This window comes from Sycon ciliatum, chromosome 5 (assembly GCF_964019385.1).
Source record: "Sycon ciliatum chromosome 5, ocSycCili1.1, whole genome shotgun sequence".
Taxonomy (NCBI): Eukaryota; Metazoa; Porifera; class Calcarea; order Leucosolenida; family Sycettidae; genus Sycon; species Sycon ciliatum.
The window spans coordinates 13,397,819-13,415,421 of NC_088647.1; the positions used below are offsets into that span (position 1 = coordinate 13,397,819).

The 17,603-nt window shown below is 48.3% G+C and overlaps 2 protein-coding genes across 2 annotated transcripts in view; one reads left to right on the forward strand and one right to left on the reverse strand.

Moving 5' to 3' along the window:
- The first annotated feature begins 11,653 nt into the window (after window positions 1–11,653).
- Window positions 11,654–15,568, forward strand: LOC135817683 (nuclear factor NF-kappa-B p100 subunit-like). The gene has a single exon (XM_065330912.1). The coding sequence runs from the start codon at window positions 11,917–11,919 to the stop codon at window positions 14,632–14,634; it is 2,718 nt and encodes a 905-aa protein (XP_065186984.1). The 5' UTR covers window positions 11,654–11,916; the 3' UTR covers window positions 14,635–15,568.
- Window positions 15,569–17,330: 1,762 nt separating this feature from the next.
- Window positions 17,331–17,603, reverse strand: part of LOC135817685 (hydroxysteroid dehydrogenase-like protein 2) — a 10,306-nt gene continuing 10,033 nt past the window's right edge. Inside the window, exon 7 of the mRNA XM_065330915.1 lies at window positions 17,331–17,603. This exon is cut by the window's right edge and continues 683 nt beyond it. The gene's annotated coding sequence lies outside the window, so the exon portion shown is untranslated.

The window sequence follows — 17,603 nt, forward strand, 5'->3', positions numbered from 1 at the left end:
CACCTGCGGACGAATCGTCCGCATACCATAGCTGGCAGGCGCCGGTGTTACGATCTCCCGGATGAGAGGGACTACGCCGATCGCATATAACGGCATCGCAGTGGGGTCGCCCTGTGTTGTGCCCTCATTGGAATGAATACATTCACCATCCACGTACAGATTGCTGGGCTGACGGTAGGTGTTGATTACAACCGTGGCAAACGAGGGGCATAGGTGCTGCACATTCCGTAGGCAGGCGCGATTGATGTTGTTGAACGCATTAGTTGCATCAGCCATGATGATGCCCTGGGTGTCCTCCTGATCGTACACATCATGCATAGCGTGTATTGCGGCCTCAATACCGAAATCCTGCCCGGCACACAGCTGCAAACCGCCAGCAGCTTCCTGGATGTCTGCGCTGATGACGTGAAGAATCGCCTTCCCCACTACACGACGTCGTACAGTATAGTAGATCCTTGAAAGACTGGTATGGTCAAGAGTACATACATCGGTGTATGTACTTTTAGTCTTGGTATGGTGCAGGGAGTACAGTCAACTTGGCTAATAACGACTGCGGATATAACGACAATTCGCGAATAACGACATGCCCAGAGCAAAGTTCCATCCAAGTGTAATACATAATGAGACTTCGGGTATAACCACACTTCGCGAATAAGGACACTTTTTGATGCCCTGCCGAGTGTCGTTATAAGCGAAGGAAGTTGACTGTAGTACAATACCTCCCTGGTATGGTGCATGGCTGCCCAGGCCAGTGAATTCAGCACTGACTGTGACATTATTAGCCTAGACATTATACAGTATGGACTCTTGCTACAACTTGTAGCAAGAGTATATAACCCCCCTGGGGGGGGGGGGGGGGGGGGTTATAATTATACTCTTGCTTGTAGACTAACAAAACTCAAAAGTAGATAAACTCTTGCTTGTACCAAGAGATTGCCTTTGGGTCATTTCATCATGAATAATAATAATAAAAAAAGACGGCAAGAGTATACCGGTAATCTTGTACCAAGAAACTCTTGCTTGTACACTGTACCAAGAGTACATAAAGTCATAAGTCATAACAACTGGTTACCGGTATGTACTCTTGCTTGTACGTATATGACTCCCTGATTTCGAACGTGAGATCTCACAGCCAAAATGGTGCATGCCACAAAACTCGTCAAAAGAATTTCAGAAGTCCAAATCAGGGAGTCGTAAAAATGGTATTTTACGGTAGGTGGTATTTTACGATTCCCTGGTCCAAATCAGGGAGTCGTAAAAGCCCGTTTAGCCTAATTTAGGACTCCCTGGTCCAAATCCTACTACATAAAGGATTTTGAAAAATGAGGACCCCTTCCGTGACAAAAGGTCTCGTTTTAGCAAACCATGTTAACCAAAGGCCATTGGCAGGTCAAACTTTAGCATCAACTGATGTTCATCAAATATCTGAAGAACCATTCACAATTGCTATTACAGCACTTATGTATTTTCAAACAAGGACAAAATTACTACTACGGTAGTAAATGAATCCATTAAAAAAAAAACAGAGATCAATTTGACAATGTGACGTTGCCAGCCCTGGCTCGAAGTAAATGTAGGCAATGCTCGCAAAATCAACGGAAACCGAAAACCGAGGTCAGGGAGGGTCAAAAACAGATGACCAATAGTCTCTGTTAATGAGATCTGGCGTGACAGAGTTGATCACATACAATGTAGTTTGCTACGAAGAGGACAGGCGGATCCAAATTCAAATCAAACTTTCCTTCACTCAGGAGCTTGTACATACTCGGAACTGTCGGAAGCTGAACAGACCTTTTCTTCGGGCCTGTAGCTCAACTCTTTTAGTGGCAGCCTACCGTGAAAACACGTGTTTCACGTAGAAACATAATATCTTGAGAACCGAATTGCCAAAAATCTGGTCGAAAAGGTTGAAGAATAAAAAATTTAATATTGGGCAAAATTCCTAAATCCAGCAGTGCAAACTTGACAGGATTTGACAGAAAAAGAGGAAGAAAATGGAAAAATTGTAAAACACATACTGGTAATTATTTCGGAAACAAATAAAGTGGCACCGCAGGTAGTACGCGATACATCGATGAGATTGAACAGCACCAATCGCATGTTATAATTCTTAGCATAACTTACTAGATTTTGTGCGGCAGGCAGCAACTTCATAAATCTTCCCTCCATCCGTCCGTATTGCCATCAATGAAGATCATGAGAGGAACCTGATATCAAGTATTGAGGGTGTGATTCGTGAAGCTAGAAGAACAGAGATCGACACGGCAATCAGCTCCTTCCCTGTGGAAATACTCCAAGTACCAGTAACTAATGGCAGCATGCCTGCAAGTGTGATGAGAGTGCTGGCCCTGTACTGTTACTGGCTGGCTTGTGGATCTGGTGCAGCACTGGCAGCACACCCGAGATGGCTTGAGCAAATCCAGTGCATGTTGATGTCCGCAGTCGCACGGTGAGTATAAAGACAGAGATGGGCTCGCCTTCAAACATAATCGGCGCGCTTCTGTGACTGATGTGCAGTTGCTGCCATAGGAACGAATGCATCCCGAAATTTCCAAACTTGTAGCACAATGCCAAAGATTGTTCATCAGTGATTTCCACGGCAACAGGAGATTCGAAAAAGAACAGGCACAGCTGGTGGGCAGAATAACTGGTATGCTGAACTTACAGCCAGCCACTTCGACTAATGGCCTTTCTCGCCGGGATAGTACTTGGCGGTGAGCGCAGACAAGTCTGATATGTGTCCAGGAGCAAACTGCTGCTCGGTGTGAATGGTCAGTGGCTTTATCTCAACTGGGGATTTCATTTTGTGCCAATGATAACCTCGCAGGTCAGGTCGAGCAAGTACACTAAGGTTGTAGTCCACACGAGCAAGCAAACCAATTGCCACATCATCACCATACTTGGCACGCCGGCAATGTTTATAAATATCCGGTCGACCAAATATTTTCTGGTGGTCCCCACGTATATCGTCCATGAGCCCTTTGCTGTAGACAAGCCCAGCCGCCGTTGCACCTACGGCCATGAATGGCGACGTCGCGCTTGCTCTGGGATACCAATACAATGGCTCTGCATTGGATAGGGCAAGGAATTGCGGCTTTGAGGATGACAGTGTGGAGAAGTACTTTGGAATATTGTCACGGATGACAAACGTATCGTCGTCAACAAATGCTATCCACTTGATGTTATTGTAAGCCTTTTCCTTTAATATTTTCCCAAGATTTATGAATGTTAAACCACAGCTGGCAGCATGAAACCATTCCCGAGCTTCTCTCTTAAAAGCTTCATCTCCAGGCTGATTGAATGGGTCTATGCGCTGTAGTTGTTTAGGGACGCCATCCAACAATGCATCAGTTGAGAAGATCACATTTGCCACCTTGTTTCCCCAGGCTTGGTACAATTGCAGTGAACGCTGCTGGAAACGTTTGCACGCTTTCACGAAGTACAGGATTTCTTTATCCGTCACAGGATCGACAATCGGCGGTGGTGAAGGTGGTTCTGTTGGTGGTGCTGGTTTTACAGTTGGAGACTTGTCAGTGGTTACTTTGGGTAATTGTCTAACGTTAGTCTGCTGTGCAGCTGGACGTGGCTTAGTTGTAAGCTTTGCAGTAGGCTTGGTTGTGGGCGTCTTGATAGTGGGCGGCTTGGTCGTGGGCGTCTTGATAGTGGGCGGCTTGGTTGTGGGCGGCTTGGTTGTGGGCGGCTTGGTTGTGGGTGGCTTGGTTGTGGGTGGCTTCGTAGTGGGTGGCTTCGTGGTCCACGAGGTGGTCGTTCGGGGCACAGTCACCAAGGTCGTTGTTGAAATAATGCTCTGTGCCCTTTCACGGTAACTCGATGCATGGCCACGGGTAATTCGTTTTAAATTGAGGAACCGGCGCTCTTTCTCAGCTTCAAGATATTGTAGAGACGATTTCTCTAACCTCGACAACACCCAAAAAATGACAAGCACCAAGCAACCGCCAACGCACGCCTTGACGAGTGTATTCGTCCTGGGAATCATCTGTAAGATCTTCGTGTTATCCGTCGCCAATAAATACTATAAGCATAGCACTAGTGGGGAAACCCAGTGAGGAAATCCAGCTTTTCTGACTGTACGTGTAGCCTCCACGATCAAGACAAGAGAAACAAACAAACAAACAAACACTTGAATTGATGAAACAGTCCGGACCAGGGAGTCGTCAAAATAGTAAATACGTATTTGACGACTCCCTGGTCCATTCATAAAAATTTTAATAAGTACCGGTACGCGGTAGACGATCTACGCGGTACGCGGTATGTACCTGATGTACACTCAGGTCATGACCTGACTGAGCATGTAATGCTTGATCCAACATATTACCAAGAGTAGATAAAATTTATCTACTCTTGATATTACATATTACTAGTATAACCAAGAGTTCATAGGGTTATGAACTCTTGGTATAACAGGGAAGGCCAAAGCCAAGGTGACCTACAACTTAGTACAAGTACAGTCCATTCAGAAAAAGATGGACTTCTACTGTTCTAGCTTTTGGCCATTAATGGGTCAAACGTTGAGTTTTTTTAGAATTTTTCTGCAATCCCCTATGGAATCCTCTTCCAATTATGTTTCTGAAGTCTATTTCTCCAAGAAGCAAGCCATAGTGAGAATAGGATTTCGGCTAGGTTTTGCCCCAAGAGCACTGAATTGGGAAAATCCATCAAAATACAAGCCGTTTGACCCTGCCTGCAACAGTGCATTGTACGGTTCGAACCCCAGTTCAGGTACCCTTTTTGGACCCTTTTCAAATTTCAAATTTCACAGCCCTGCACTGTGTACGATAAAATCTTGAAAAATCGCCTACCGTACTGGCAATATATATGGTCGCAGTGAGGCCATGAAGCGTTACATTGGCACATGTTTACCGCACGCAGGGCGTTACATGCAAAGTCGCACAGGAGCCGTTACACAGGTTTCTATATTGCCGCAGTCCTTTTTTTGCTATTGCCGCATCATTTTTTTGCTATTGCCGCATCATTTTTTTGCTATTGCCGCATCATTTTTTGCAAACTGCAATGAAAAGATCGCCGCACCCCGCCGGACGCGCGTTACGAACGCAACGAAAATTTGTCGCACTAGCCTGGTCGCGCGTTACGCCGCACCCCCCTGCGTTACGCGTTACGCGGCAACATATATTGCCAGTACGGTAATACGGGAGCTCGCCAGAGCCAGGGCCCATCTTTTTGTGAATGGACTGTAGTACCTTGAAAGGTCGAATTATTCCCGAAATGACGTCAAACGGTCCTGATCGGCAGATTATGCCCGCGGCGGGAAGACCGCCTATCGGCCATGGCCCGGGCAACGATCACGTGTCATGTAAGAACAAGAGTTCATGAACTCTTGATAAATAAAAAATTTAATACCCGTGATCGGCTTCTAGATAATTAATTCTCCAGGATGATTTACAAAATTTAATGAGCCCAATTATTTTGTGCTCTCGCGATCTCGCGCCGGCCATCCGCCGCGCCTCCCGATCCCGGCCCGGCGCATACCTTCTTTTCTTTTTGTTCATAGCTACCGGTACACGTACCACCCGCACCCATCGGCGCCAGCTCTTGAAGTTGTACGGCCAACAGAACATATAATGAGACTCGTAGAAAAAGAAAAAGGCCCAACCCTGCTCTGCCCTGCCAGTTATGTGCGAGTTATGTGGACTTACGGGGTCGCCATGACAAAATAATAATGGAAAAACGGCGCATACATACATCCGCAACATCAGGCACCTCTGCCCAGAGTTTGCCTCCGCTGTGCTGAACACGTATCACTCGCCCTCTCGTGTGTTTGTGGGTGGCCAGGTCATCATGTCGCATGAAGGCACGATGCAGGGCGATCCCCTTGTGATGCCGATATATGGCTCTTGGCACCCTGCCAATCATCCGCCGTGCTGCCTCCAGCGATTCCCTACACTACAGTGCTGGTGTGCAGATGACTCCACAGCCGCCAGTAACCATGGTAACTGTGGAGTAGCTGCGAACTTGAACGGCTGCGGGCATGGTGGGCCACGTAGGAAGACCATGGACCGACATAATTATGGCTACGTCATCATCACCTCCAAGTCCATTCTGCTCGTGAAGCCTGGCCACATGCCATTGACCTCTTTCAGGACACTGATTTCGAGATCCGCAGTGACGACTGGCGCCACCTCGGGCAGTCCTTGGTACAACAGCATACCGCCAGCAATATGTCGAGGCCAAAGTCACCCCATGGGCATGGTGCGCTGAAGTCGAGACCCTGGCCAGGTGGGTACGCCAGCACCCAGCCGCAGGCAGCCTATGCAGTGTTCATCCATGGTCTTCGCCACAAGTGGTCGTTCCTGGCCCGGACAGTTGCTGGCACAGCCGAGGTATTCGCGCCACTAGAGCTGGTGATTCGAACCTCCCTCATCCAAGGCTGACATACATACTTACATGTAGTCACAAATTGCCAGCCTGCCGAGATGACAAAGTGACCCCCGAAGACGAAGGTCAACAGCCCGGAAAACTGCGAACTGATGATGGATCCTCAGTTCCGCACTCATATGGCCCAGGGCATGACTTACTATAGGACTTATCTTCAACTGTACCAATAAAACAGATCATTAGTTGTACTCAACCACTGCGCTTACTCAGACAAGGGAGTCGTAAAATACCGGTAAAGTCAAACCTGTACTTGCGGACACCTGAGAAAAACAGACACCTGTAAAGTGAGGATATCCAATACGGATACCGTAATTATGGTGAAGGATACGGATGCAACTGAGGACACCTGCAAATTGAGGACATTAGACCTCTGTCCCTTGCGTGTCCGTATGATTGTCCGGTTCGACTGTGGTTTTATGACTCCCTGTCTGTAGCTCCCTGATACAGAGTCACAGTCGCTACTACTACTGCTAGTGGTGTTGTGGGTTGGCAAGTGACTTTTTAATATTAGCTGATTGGCATGGCATATATTACAGTTTTGTTGTTTTATTTTATTTTTTATTGAACAGGCGGCAAGGTGACAACAATTTTAAGATGGCAATGAACAGAATCAGCTGAAGCGACATGTTACGACGGTTTTATTGAAATGTAAAGTGGTGATGGACACAGCAATAACTGTGATGGAAATGTAATGTGAAAAACAATAATAGGAACGATGAAAAATATAAACATGCATCGAACTAGCTTTCGCACAACGCTCATCAGGAAGCATCGTTGTACTAATTAACAAAATTGCAACAGTACAGATTACAATAAAGGATCCATAGTGTTACGGAATCTCAGCCATTCCGTTCCCCGAGACGCAGGACACAAAGGACAAGACTAGTTTGGTTTACATAATTTATATTGACATTACGGAAATGAAGACTATACTCAAGGAGACGAACAAGAAGACTGACAAAAGGACTCTCGACTACAAAATCGCACATGCTCATATCACACATGCACGCGACTAGACGAGACAGTTTGGGGAATGCCATCACACAGGAAAACAACACATCATTTCATAACACCTGCCCCCTTGATGACATTCCACAAAATAATAAACCGACACCACGTTCCATATGCACAACAGCAAAAGGAACCACAGCAAAACAGAAAAACCGAAACCAACCAGCTTACATTGTAGCACAAGCTAACAACAAGCCAACAGCGCTCTAAAGAAAAACGGGCCACGGCACAGGGCCAAACCAAAACTTAGAGCCGACGCTCTACAAACCAGGCCACGCCACAGGGCCAAACAAAACCACAAGAGCCGATGCTCTACTCCTAGGCACACAAGGCCAACCGAAACACGAGGGCCGAAGCTCTCAAAATAATAATACCATGTGCGCAGCAGCGCAAAATAAACCTAAAACACAAAACAACGGAGAACAACAGAACGACGAGAAGAGCAACAGAACGACAACAACCAAACTCAACCAATACAGCAACAACTGAACAAGCAACGAACTGAACGGAGAGAGAAACACAATCAGACAATACAGCGAGCAAGACAACAACAAGATGAACAACAAAGGACGATACACAGTCGGTGATGCCAGACTCGTCCACTGGCCTCTGGCCAGCCACGTCCACACGCTCCACCGCGATTCCTGCCGTCTCAGGCTCCAGTCCACAGTTTTAGTCCACCACCTCTGCCTCCTTTCACTCGTCTCGTCTTGTCTCCCACCAGCTCCTCATCTCCTCCGCTCCCACGCTTACTTCTTACTTCAAGGTTATTTTGTTGTTGACGACAACGAACAGACTCATGACAAACTAACTCATCCTCTGCGTCCAGGGTTTCGGCACCAGCTCCACGAGGACCACCGCGGCCCCGTCCGCGGCCTCTCTCTCTGGTATTACGATCTCCGAAAGATTGGGTCTCGCCACCGAAAGAAGATTCCTGGCCAAATGAGCTCTCCTCACCAAATCCATTATTGCCCTGATTGTTGCCACCCTCTCTCCGTGGTCTTCTCTCACCACCCTCACGGGGTTTGCGCTCTCTCCTTTCACCACCACACTCTCCTCGCTCGCCGCGTGGCTGTGATGGTTTGTCGGAGCCTCTGTTTTGACCTCTGGGTTATCGTTTGCAGAGGACTTCGGCTGGGATTTCTCAGGAGCCTTGCCCTTAGCAACGGGCTTCTTCACCTCCTTCTTCTGCTCAGTAGCTTTCTTCTCCACGCTCTGAATGATGTCTAAAGGATCATCAATCTCAACCGGCATCCTCCTCATCAGGTATGGCAAACCTGTTTTGGTCACACCAACACCATAGCTAGACTCCATGGTGGCGGATAGTGACGACTGCGAAGGCTGGAGAACGGATGCAGTCTCCTTCTCTCTCTCTACAACATGGACAACAACACATCATTTCATAACAATAGTGATATTATAACACCTAACTAAACAGTGCCAAAGAGTTTCACAAGGTATTCTTGAACAATACCAAGTGCGTGAACGGTAACAATCGAACACTCCAAGGGGACACAATTCAACAGGTATGAAACAACACTAGTGACAAAATTCTGGCCCATCACGGCCAGACGAACACAACATCATTCTACTGGTTGAACAATTTCAAAAAGATAACACTCTCCTTTTGAACACAAAGGTCAGGCTTATGAATGCATTGGAACACAGCCTCCAACACCTTCACCTGTAACTGATAACCATGACGTCCACGACACAAAACGGAGAAACAGGAATCAGAATACACTTGGCAACATTCAGGACGAGATACCAAATGATTATACACAGAAGACTTACGAGGTCGAAACACACGCCCACACTCACTCTCCCAAACCCACACTCTCTCCCTCACTCACTGACTCACTGCTAGAATCTCCTCCGTCAGTGCAGTTTTCGTCGTCGCCCTCATCGCTGGCGGTCACGTCCACTGTTGCTGTCACGCTGGGTCGGCCTTTGTCGTTGTTGTTTGCCGGTATCATCGTTCATACTGTAATTGGCTGTTGAACGTCTTGGTCTTTGAGAAGTTGTTGTTGTAGTCTGCTCCAATATTGACGACGGTAAGGTTTGATCAGAAGGTGGTGGATCCGGCAGGGGGCGTATGCCTGGCGTTTGTTGAGGAGGCAGAGCCTTCCTGGATTTGCCCCGATCTGTGATATTGATGGACTGTGGTATCGGCTTTGCTGTCAAATCACCATCGACTACCGTCACGGCTATTGCTAATGCTGATGCTGCAGACACCAAGGAGTCTGTTAAACCTGCGCCGGATAACCGGACTGGATCTGGTGGAGAAGGCTGGGGCAGCACAGGTAGTGGGTGCTTCCGTAGCCTGCCACGCCTAGGCCGGTCTTTGCGCGCTTCCTCTGATAGAATGTTTAGTGGTGTGTGTGTTTAATCTGTGCGCTCAGGTGCTGAACAGTTCTACCAACATACCAGCTAGCACAATGCCGGCATTCAAAGTTGTATACAATATGACTGAGTTGGTGGGTTGGTAGAGCGTCCTTCAGCACCGTGAACGCACGCATCGTTGTGTAGACGGGTGTGACCCCCCCCCCCCCCCCCCCATCACCACTTTACATTTCAATAAAACCGTCGTAACATGTCGCTTCAGCTGATTCTGTTAATGTTCATTGCCATCTTAAAATTATTTTACTGGTTCGTATAATGGATTTTGGCAATTATTTTAATTAGCTTGGTTTTCACATGTTGTGGTTTCCCGAATAAAGCTTTGAGTAGCAAGTAGACTACCAGTACTGGACTCGCTAGTCGAGTCACTCTACCATGGTCTACCACCGTCTACCTGGTCTACTGTACTCTACAGTGTAGTGTAATTAGTTACAGGCGACCTACCTTTATAACAATAACCTCTATACCGACTCGTATTACCCTTACCAGGTATAACGATATTTTTCTGCCAAACCAAATCACTCCATTGACTTGTGCATACAATGCATCACCTCTATAACGATATTACCCCTATAATGATATAAAATGGGCTGACCAATCGACATTTTCCATTTTATAACAATATCTAGCAGGGAATATGTAGAGCCCACTATCCAGGCAGGGCAAGCTTCACTTGGTAAGTCGCTGGGACATGACGAAATGCAATGGGGCACCAGTGGGCACCTTGCTATGTATATAATGTGCATATACAACAGTTTTGATGCTATGGAGAGCGTAAAATGAACAAAATCCAGGTACATGTACATGTATTATGACGTACGTGTATGAAATGAACCAGTTACCCCTATAACAATATTACCCTTATAACAATATTTCTTGGTCTGACGCAAATATCGTTATAAGGGTATACTGGTAGGTCAACTGTACTCTGTAATTGAACTTGAAGTGTGATGCAGTGCCTACAAAACAAAAGTACAATGACTATGACTGTAGTGTAGTACGGGAAGGCCTCTTTTACGGGCAAAGCGAAGCACAATCATCACCATGACATGATGATGATTGTATCAGTTCAGCTTCAGTGAATAGTTAAACCCAACACGAATGAAAAATGAGAAATAGAATAAAATGACTATAGACTATAGTGTAGGCGACTAGATGTACTGTCGCGGACATGGAAATCCAGTCGATTGACCGGGGCCGGCGCCCTCGGGGCGTACAGAACGTAAGTCGTTGCATGCATGCAGTATAAAGCAACTAAACTAAGTTACAGTCGTCCCTCTCTAATCCAGCACTTTATAAACCAGCACCCTCGATAAACCAGCACAATGTTCAGTAGCCAAAATATCCTCTTCATGCACATTGCAGCAGTAAATCCGATTTGTTAATCCAGCACCCTCCCTAATCCAGCACATTTTCCGTGGCACAAATGGTGTCGGATTATAGAGGGACCACTGTACTTTACTTGATCCGATGCGACCAGCGTGCAGCAGCTAGCAGCGCATAATAATAGTAATACGTGCTACGGCTGCATGGCCAGCGCCCTGGGGCCGCTAGACGTGCGACCGGATTTCCATGTCCACGACAGTAGTGTACAACAGTAACTGTTAGTGTTACTAAAATATTTAATGTAGATCTACGCTGTATGTAGGTCTACACCAGCCGCGCCTTGGGCATGCATGGTAGCCGCCCATTCATGCATGCACAGCATGAGGACACGTCATCCAGTCACATGGAGGCCGGGGAAGTTTTTGACTGGCTGGGGGACTTTCCTGCCAGCAGTACCGCGGCGCTAAAAGAGTGACCGTATCGCTTGGGAAGATCTGTTGACGAGCGAAGGAGAAAGGATTTCTAGGCAGGGATGGTTCTGGCCGGTGAGGAGAGAACATCGAATGAGAGGTGCAGGCACGTCGCTATACGTTTTTTTCATCGTGTCTACCCCTGCACTTGGTTGGATAGGACTTATTTTCCCCGGTGAGTCACCGCCTAGTAACTGCTAGGACTAGTATTTGTCCAGAGACGGAACCAACATCTTATTTCCACGAAAAAGAATCCTTCAGCCCAACCCCACGCTAATCCAGCGCTCGAAAAAGCATGGATGAACTGGATTCGCCTAATGGGGATAACGCAATCGTAGCGAGACTGATCAATGGCGTGGGACGTGGCAAAGACATGCAAACGGAGGTTCCACCTAACGCCACATCTCGGTCATCATCAGCATCACCAAAGTCGGCAGGTGCAGCGAAGCCGATCATAAACGGCGAGCGGCCTTACCTGACACTTGACGAGCAACCTAAAGCACGAGGCTTCCGATTTCGCTACAGTTGCGAAGGTCCGTCGCATGGTGGTATTCCTGGGGAGTCGTCGGAAAAGACAAAGCGTACGTATCCCACCGTTACGCTACATGGATATCGTGGAAAGAAGGCGCGAATCGTTGCCTCGCTCATCTGCCACGATGACCCACTCAGGCCACACGCTCACTCGTTGGTGGGTAAAAACGTGGTACTGGGCCAGACGATCGTGGAGGTGGCAGGCGGAGGGCCCACGTGGGAGTACTCCTTCAACAGCCTGGGCATCTTGCACGTGACAAAGAAGAATGTTGCAGCCGTTCTAATGGAGAGGTATGCGCTGGCAATGGTCACACCCGCTGCAGGGCCACCGGCCACCATCTCGCTGGAACCACAGCCCGGCGAGGAGCTTGAAGGCGGGCGGGCGGCATTGAGCGCGCTCGGCAAGCACTACAAGGACCAGCTGGAGAAGCTGGCGCAGGAGCAGGCAGCCAGCATGAACCTGAGCGCCATACGCCTGTGCTTTCAGGCGTTCATGCAGGACGAGAGCGGCAAGTACACGCGCGGCACGGACCCGGTCGTCAGCCAAGTGATCTACGACAGTAAGTCGCCAGCGGCGTCGGCGCTGAAGATCTGCCGCATGCATCGCAACACGGGAGCAGCGGCGGGCGGAGACGAGATCTACATTCTGTGCGACCGTGTTCAGCGCGACGACGTGGAGGTGAAGTTCATGTCAGACAGCAGTGAACATCCCTGGGAGGCCGATGGCATCTTTGGGCCGGCTGACGTACACCGTCAGTTTGCCATGGTTATCAAGACGCCACCGTTCTGGAATCAAAACATCGCCAATCCAGTGAACGTGATGATCAGATTGAAGCGCAAACACGGAGAGGAATCCAGCGAGGGCAAACTGTTCACATACACGCCGAATGTCGAAGACGTCGAGGAAATTGGCCGCAAGCGTAAGAAGCCGATTCCACGCTTCACACCCGATGCCAAGGTGCCCAAACTTGCACCGCCGGCAGCTGAAATGCCCCAGTCAGTGACAATGGCACCGATGCAGTCAGCATCAATGATGCCAGTGTGCGCCACCTCGCCTGAAGCTGTCGCCCCCACCAGGCTACACGTGTCATCACCGTCCACAGCTCCGCAAGCTAGTAACACACTGAGTAACTGGATGGCCAATCCCAGCGGTTGGGGCTTTACCGGCCTGGCTGGAACAGGCGTGAGTGGATTTCTACCTATGACTGGTGGATCACAAATTGTTCAACAATCCAGTACCACAAGTACAGCACCAGTTTTGCTGCAGCAGCCGACTATGGGCACTGCCACTATTCCAACCTTCGCAACACAGCCCGTCCCAACTCGGCCAGGTAATGCTTTTTTGCCGTCGCCACACTCTGGGAATCAACACCCGTCAGCGCTACAGGCCATTCACACACAGAGCAACATCACCCACTTAGGCGCTCTCCAGTCCCCTGGCCAGCGGAGCAACACATCATTGCTACCCTCGCCTCACCTGTGTAGTCCTGGTGGTGCAGCTGCACCGGCAATGCTAATGGTTAGCCCGCAGCAGCCAGTGCAGCAGCACCAACTGCCCACAGCTGCCAGCGGTGATAATGCGGTGTTTCCTTCGCCAGCCGGTGCCACGACACCAGCAGCAGTAGCAACACCAATGACAGCACAACTTGCCAACAGTGCTGGCACGCCCATGGACACAACCAGCCAGTCGAGCAACGGGTCTTCATCGTACACCATACTGTCGGCGCTAAAGCAGTACTTGGACAGCGGTGACATTCGCCACCTACAAGATGGCGACAGTCCAGTGTTACATGCGGCGGTCCTCGCTCAGAACATGGATGTCACCAGCACGCTCATGTCCACATTGCCAAGACTGCAAGCCGCCATGTTGAACTCAGTCGATCAGCACAGCAACACAATGCTACACCTGGCCATCGGCAGCAAACAGAACCAGCTAGTCACCGAGTTAGTACGCTGTGGTGCCAACGTGACACTACCGAACGGCCAGGGTGATAACTGTGTCCACGCAGCCTGTCAGATCGGCAGCCCGCAGCTGCTGCGGGTCATCATGGCCAAGAATCGAAAGGACGGCAGTGGTCAGCCACTGGTGCCTCGGCTGGACCAACGCGACTACAACGGACTATTCCCGGCACACCTGGCGGTGCGGGCGAAAAGTCGCGAGTGCCTGCAGGTGCTGAAAGCGGAAGGATTTGGGTTGGATGGCTCTGGAGGTCTGTGTGGCTCAACACCGCTGCACACAGCTACGGACAGCAATCAGCTGAGCCTGGTGGTGTACCTGCTAAAAGAAGAAGTGGCTGACATCAACGCCAAGAACTACCAGGGTAATAGTGCTCTGCACATATCGTCTGAGCAGGGCCACGTGGAAATGGTGCGCGCCCTTCTTCAGAGCGGTGCAAACAGGGCCATCAAGAATGCTCGTGGGAAGCTACCTATTGACTTGGCGTCGTCCGAGAGCGTTAAAGCTGCCCTGCAAACAAAGTAAGCAGGCTGAAGAACACCACCCAGCAGCGACTCGCCTGTATCATTGATTCAGGTCAATTTTGGTTCATGCCGCAGAACTCCCCTTTGAATTTAGTGGAGCCTCGCTATCCTTGCATATGAACATACGCTCCTCTTCCATAGTACTCAGCTTGCCAATAGTCCAACACCAATACGCTTCATCCTTGACTTGAGCAGACTTGATCTTGCAAGTGACCAGTAAACACACTGTGACCGGTAGACTACATGTACAGATAACGGACATGACTGATTATACTGCCTTCGACAAACCTGATTTCCGCTGTGTGTCTGCTGTACCCAGACACTTGCACAATGACCTTGATACTCGTATCATAATTATAAGACAGTGACGCTGTCTAGCAACAACCATCGTCTCGACCATAAATCTAAGCTTCTGGTACCGTTCTCATCCTTTGTCAAAGTCAATAACAGTTTCCCAAGCCTCACTTTATTGCCAGCCACAATGAACTGCCTTTGATTTAAAAAAAAACGCAGATAATTATACCGACTGCGGCTGGTGTTCACCTAAACGCATTCAACTCAGAATACAGTACGTGCACATGCACCCATCTGCGTTGTTGCTGCTGATCACTGACTGCATGCTGTGTAGAGTTGACCCCCTATTATACGTTAGTATCTGCTCTACAGGTGCATGTACTGTACATGTACTTGATGGACAGCAGCATGGTGGAGGCACAACACAATTTTCAACTGAATTTCGCTTTTCTCTGCCCTGTAGAACAATACCTAGTTAGTTTAGCCGAGTAGTACACAGATAACGCCCCGGCACTTTGCCTTGATTGGTCCGATCATTTTCATTTCAATTCTGCCAGCCCAGCGTCACGCGTAAAGATCAAGAGCGGTCGATCGAGCTGTGATAAATGACCACTCTCACCGTGGTGGTGGCGGTGCTGGTGCTGGCAGTGGTGGAAGTGGGGTGGTGGCGGTGATAGTAGGGGTGTGGTGGCGGCGGTGGTGATGGCAGTGGTGGTGGTGGTAGCAGTGGAGGCTCTACATGAGGAGTACCATGCACTGGCGCAACATTATCTGTATAACATATTAACGAGAGAGCTTGGAAGCTCAGGGCCCTGCGCTATGCTGTGTTGCCTAGCTCATCGTGCATGTTGTTAGAACTGATGGAAATGCTTTTTACATCTACATGACTGTAACGTTATATTTATTATGCTATTGGCCTACATGCGATTCCCGGGCGGTTCGACAGGAGGCCCAGCCAGCCTGCTAGTGGGATCTCGGCCTCGCACACAAATCCACACAAAATCTTACTGCACTGAATGCATTCCCCCGATACACTTCGCATTATATACTCATTCTCTTGATGGTACCGTACTCTTGATGGTACGGGACAGGCACGGGATAGCGCCAGGCATATCGATGGCACAAACAAACAAAAATATTGTGGCTTTGCTGGTACGGTACAGTACGGGACAGATACGGGATAGTGCCAGCCGTGACACAAACAAACAAACACACAAACAAACACCAAATTAAAGCTGTGTGGACCCTGGCTAGCGCCAGACGTTACTGAAGTAACGTCTTCTGCATAGCTACGGGAATAAGTTTATGATGTGGGGTTGCCATGAATTCATATTAATAAGTTTATGATGTGGGGTTGCCATGAATTCAGACTGTGGTTTGATATAATGCAGAAATTTACTTGCGTTTACTGGCATTCTACAAAAGGTGGCATCAAAAGTACTTATAGTATTATACTCTTGATGTCGTGCATAGAGCACTCTGACCAGTATAGTCAAAGTTCATGTGCGTACTATGCAGTCACCATGGTTACCAGATTGATCACTACCTTATTTTGTCTCTTGTCATCCATGAATCTCTCACATGTTGTCCACTTCAAAACATCAATAAGTGAATTCCACTCAAATAAATATGCCGACAAAAAAGCGATACACAATTGAACAAACAGACTTAGGGCATGTTCGATTGGTAGGATCGGGATCCCGATCCACTGGATTCGCACCCTTTCGATTAGTCGAATCCAGATCCGGATTCTTCGGATTTGGATCCAAATGTGACCTTTGTGCATATATGGCAGGTAAAAATCATTTTTGTTCACATTGTGGTACGCACACGTACACGTGGATCGAGATAGAGCTTGTTGACTTTTTGTACAACTGGCACGGTGAGTACGACTTTGTATTACTTCGTCAACATGGCAACAGTCAAGGCCCAAAAAAAGTGTCCAGTTGACTCTGAAGGATCTGACGGATCTGAGATGTGGATCCCGATTCTTACCAATCGAACATTCCCTTAATCTTAGAAACTGTTACTGTAGAAGGGATCGCACAAGTCTCTCCGACTTGTGGCGAGATCAGGGATCAGAAACAGAAGAAAGTCGCGACCTGCCACTGGCAGTCTCGCACACTGCCCTCATTCAACCAAAGAGCACAAAAGTCAGAACCCCTGGGGGTTATGTGCTCTTGGTTCGACCTATGTATTCAGTTTTCTTTCCCGGCTGCAACCCTTCCTCCATCGTCGGCAAAGAGCATAACTTACCGTGCCTGAACATCAGTACCGCTACAAGTATATACACTCACTTGCCGTATGCAGTCAGAGTGGTATGTTGCCACGTCCCTTGCTGCAGACCAGTGCTGTCCATACAGCACGAATAGCAACCTGACCAGTCAGTGACACCAAGAGACATACCGTACGCGTAGAGACACGTTTAAAAACAAACAAAAAACCCACAACAAATGTGTCCAAATCTAAATAAGCGGCTAAATTCAAGATACGGAAACTCTAAAAGAAAATAGCAACGGGTCAGTCCTAAATAGAGTCCTGCATAAAGATGAGTGCCACACAGTGCACTGCCAGTTTGTGTAGTTGAAGTAGTGACAAAGGGTTACCGTTAATTGTAACTACTTCAGTACTACTGTAAATACAATTTAGTAAGAGTATTTACTAAGAGAACAACAC

Bases quoted from the DNA above. Each gene is read 5' to 3' on its own strand.
- LOC135817683 (XM_065330912.1), top strand. From the start codon at position 11,917: ATGGATGAACTGGATTCGCCTAATGGGGATAACGCAATCGTAGCGAGA.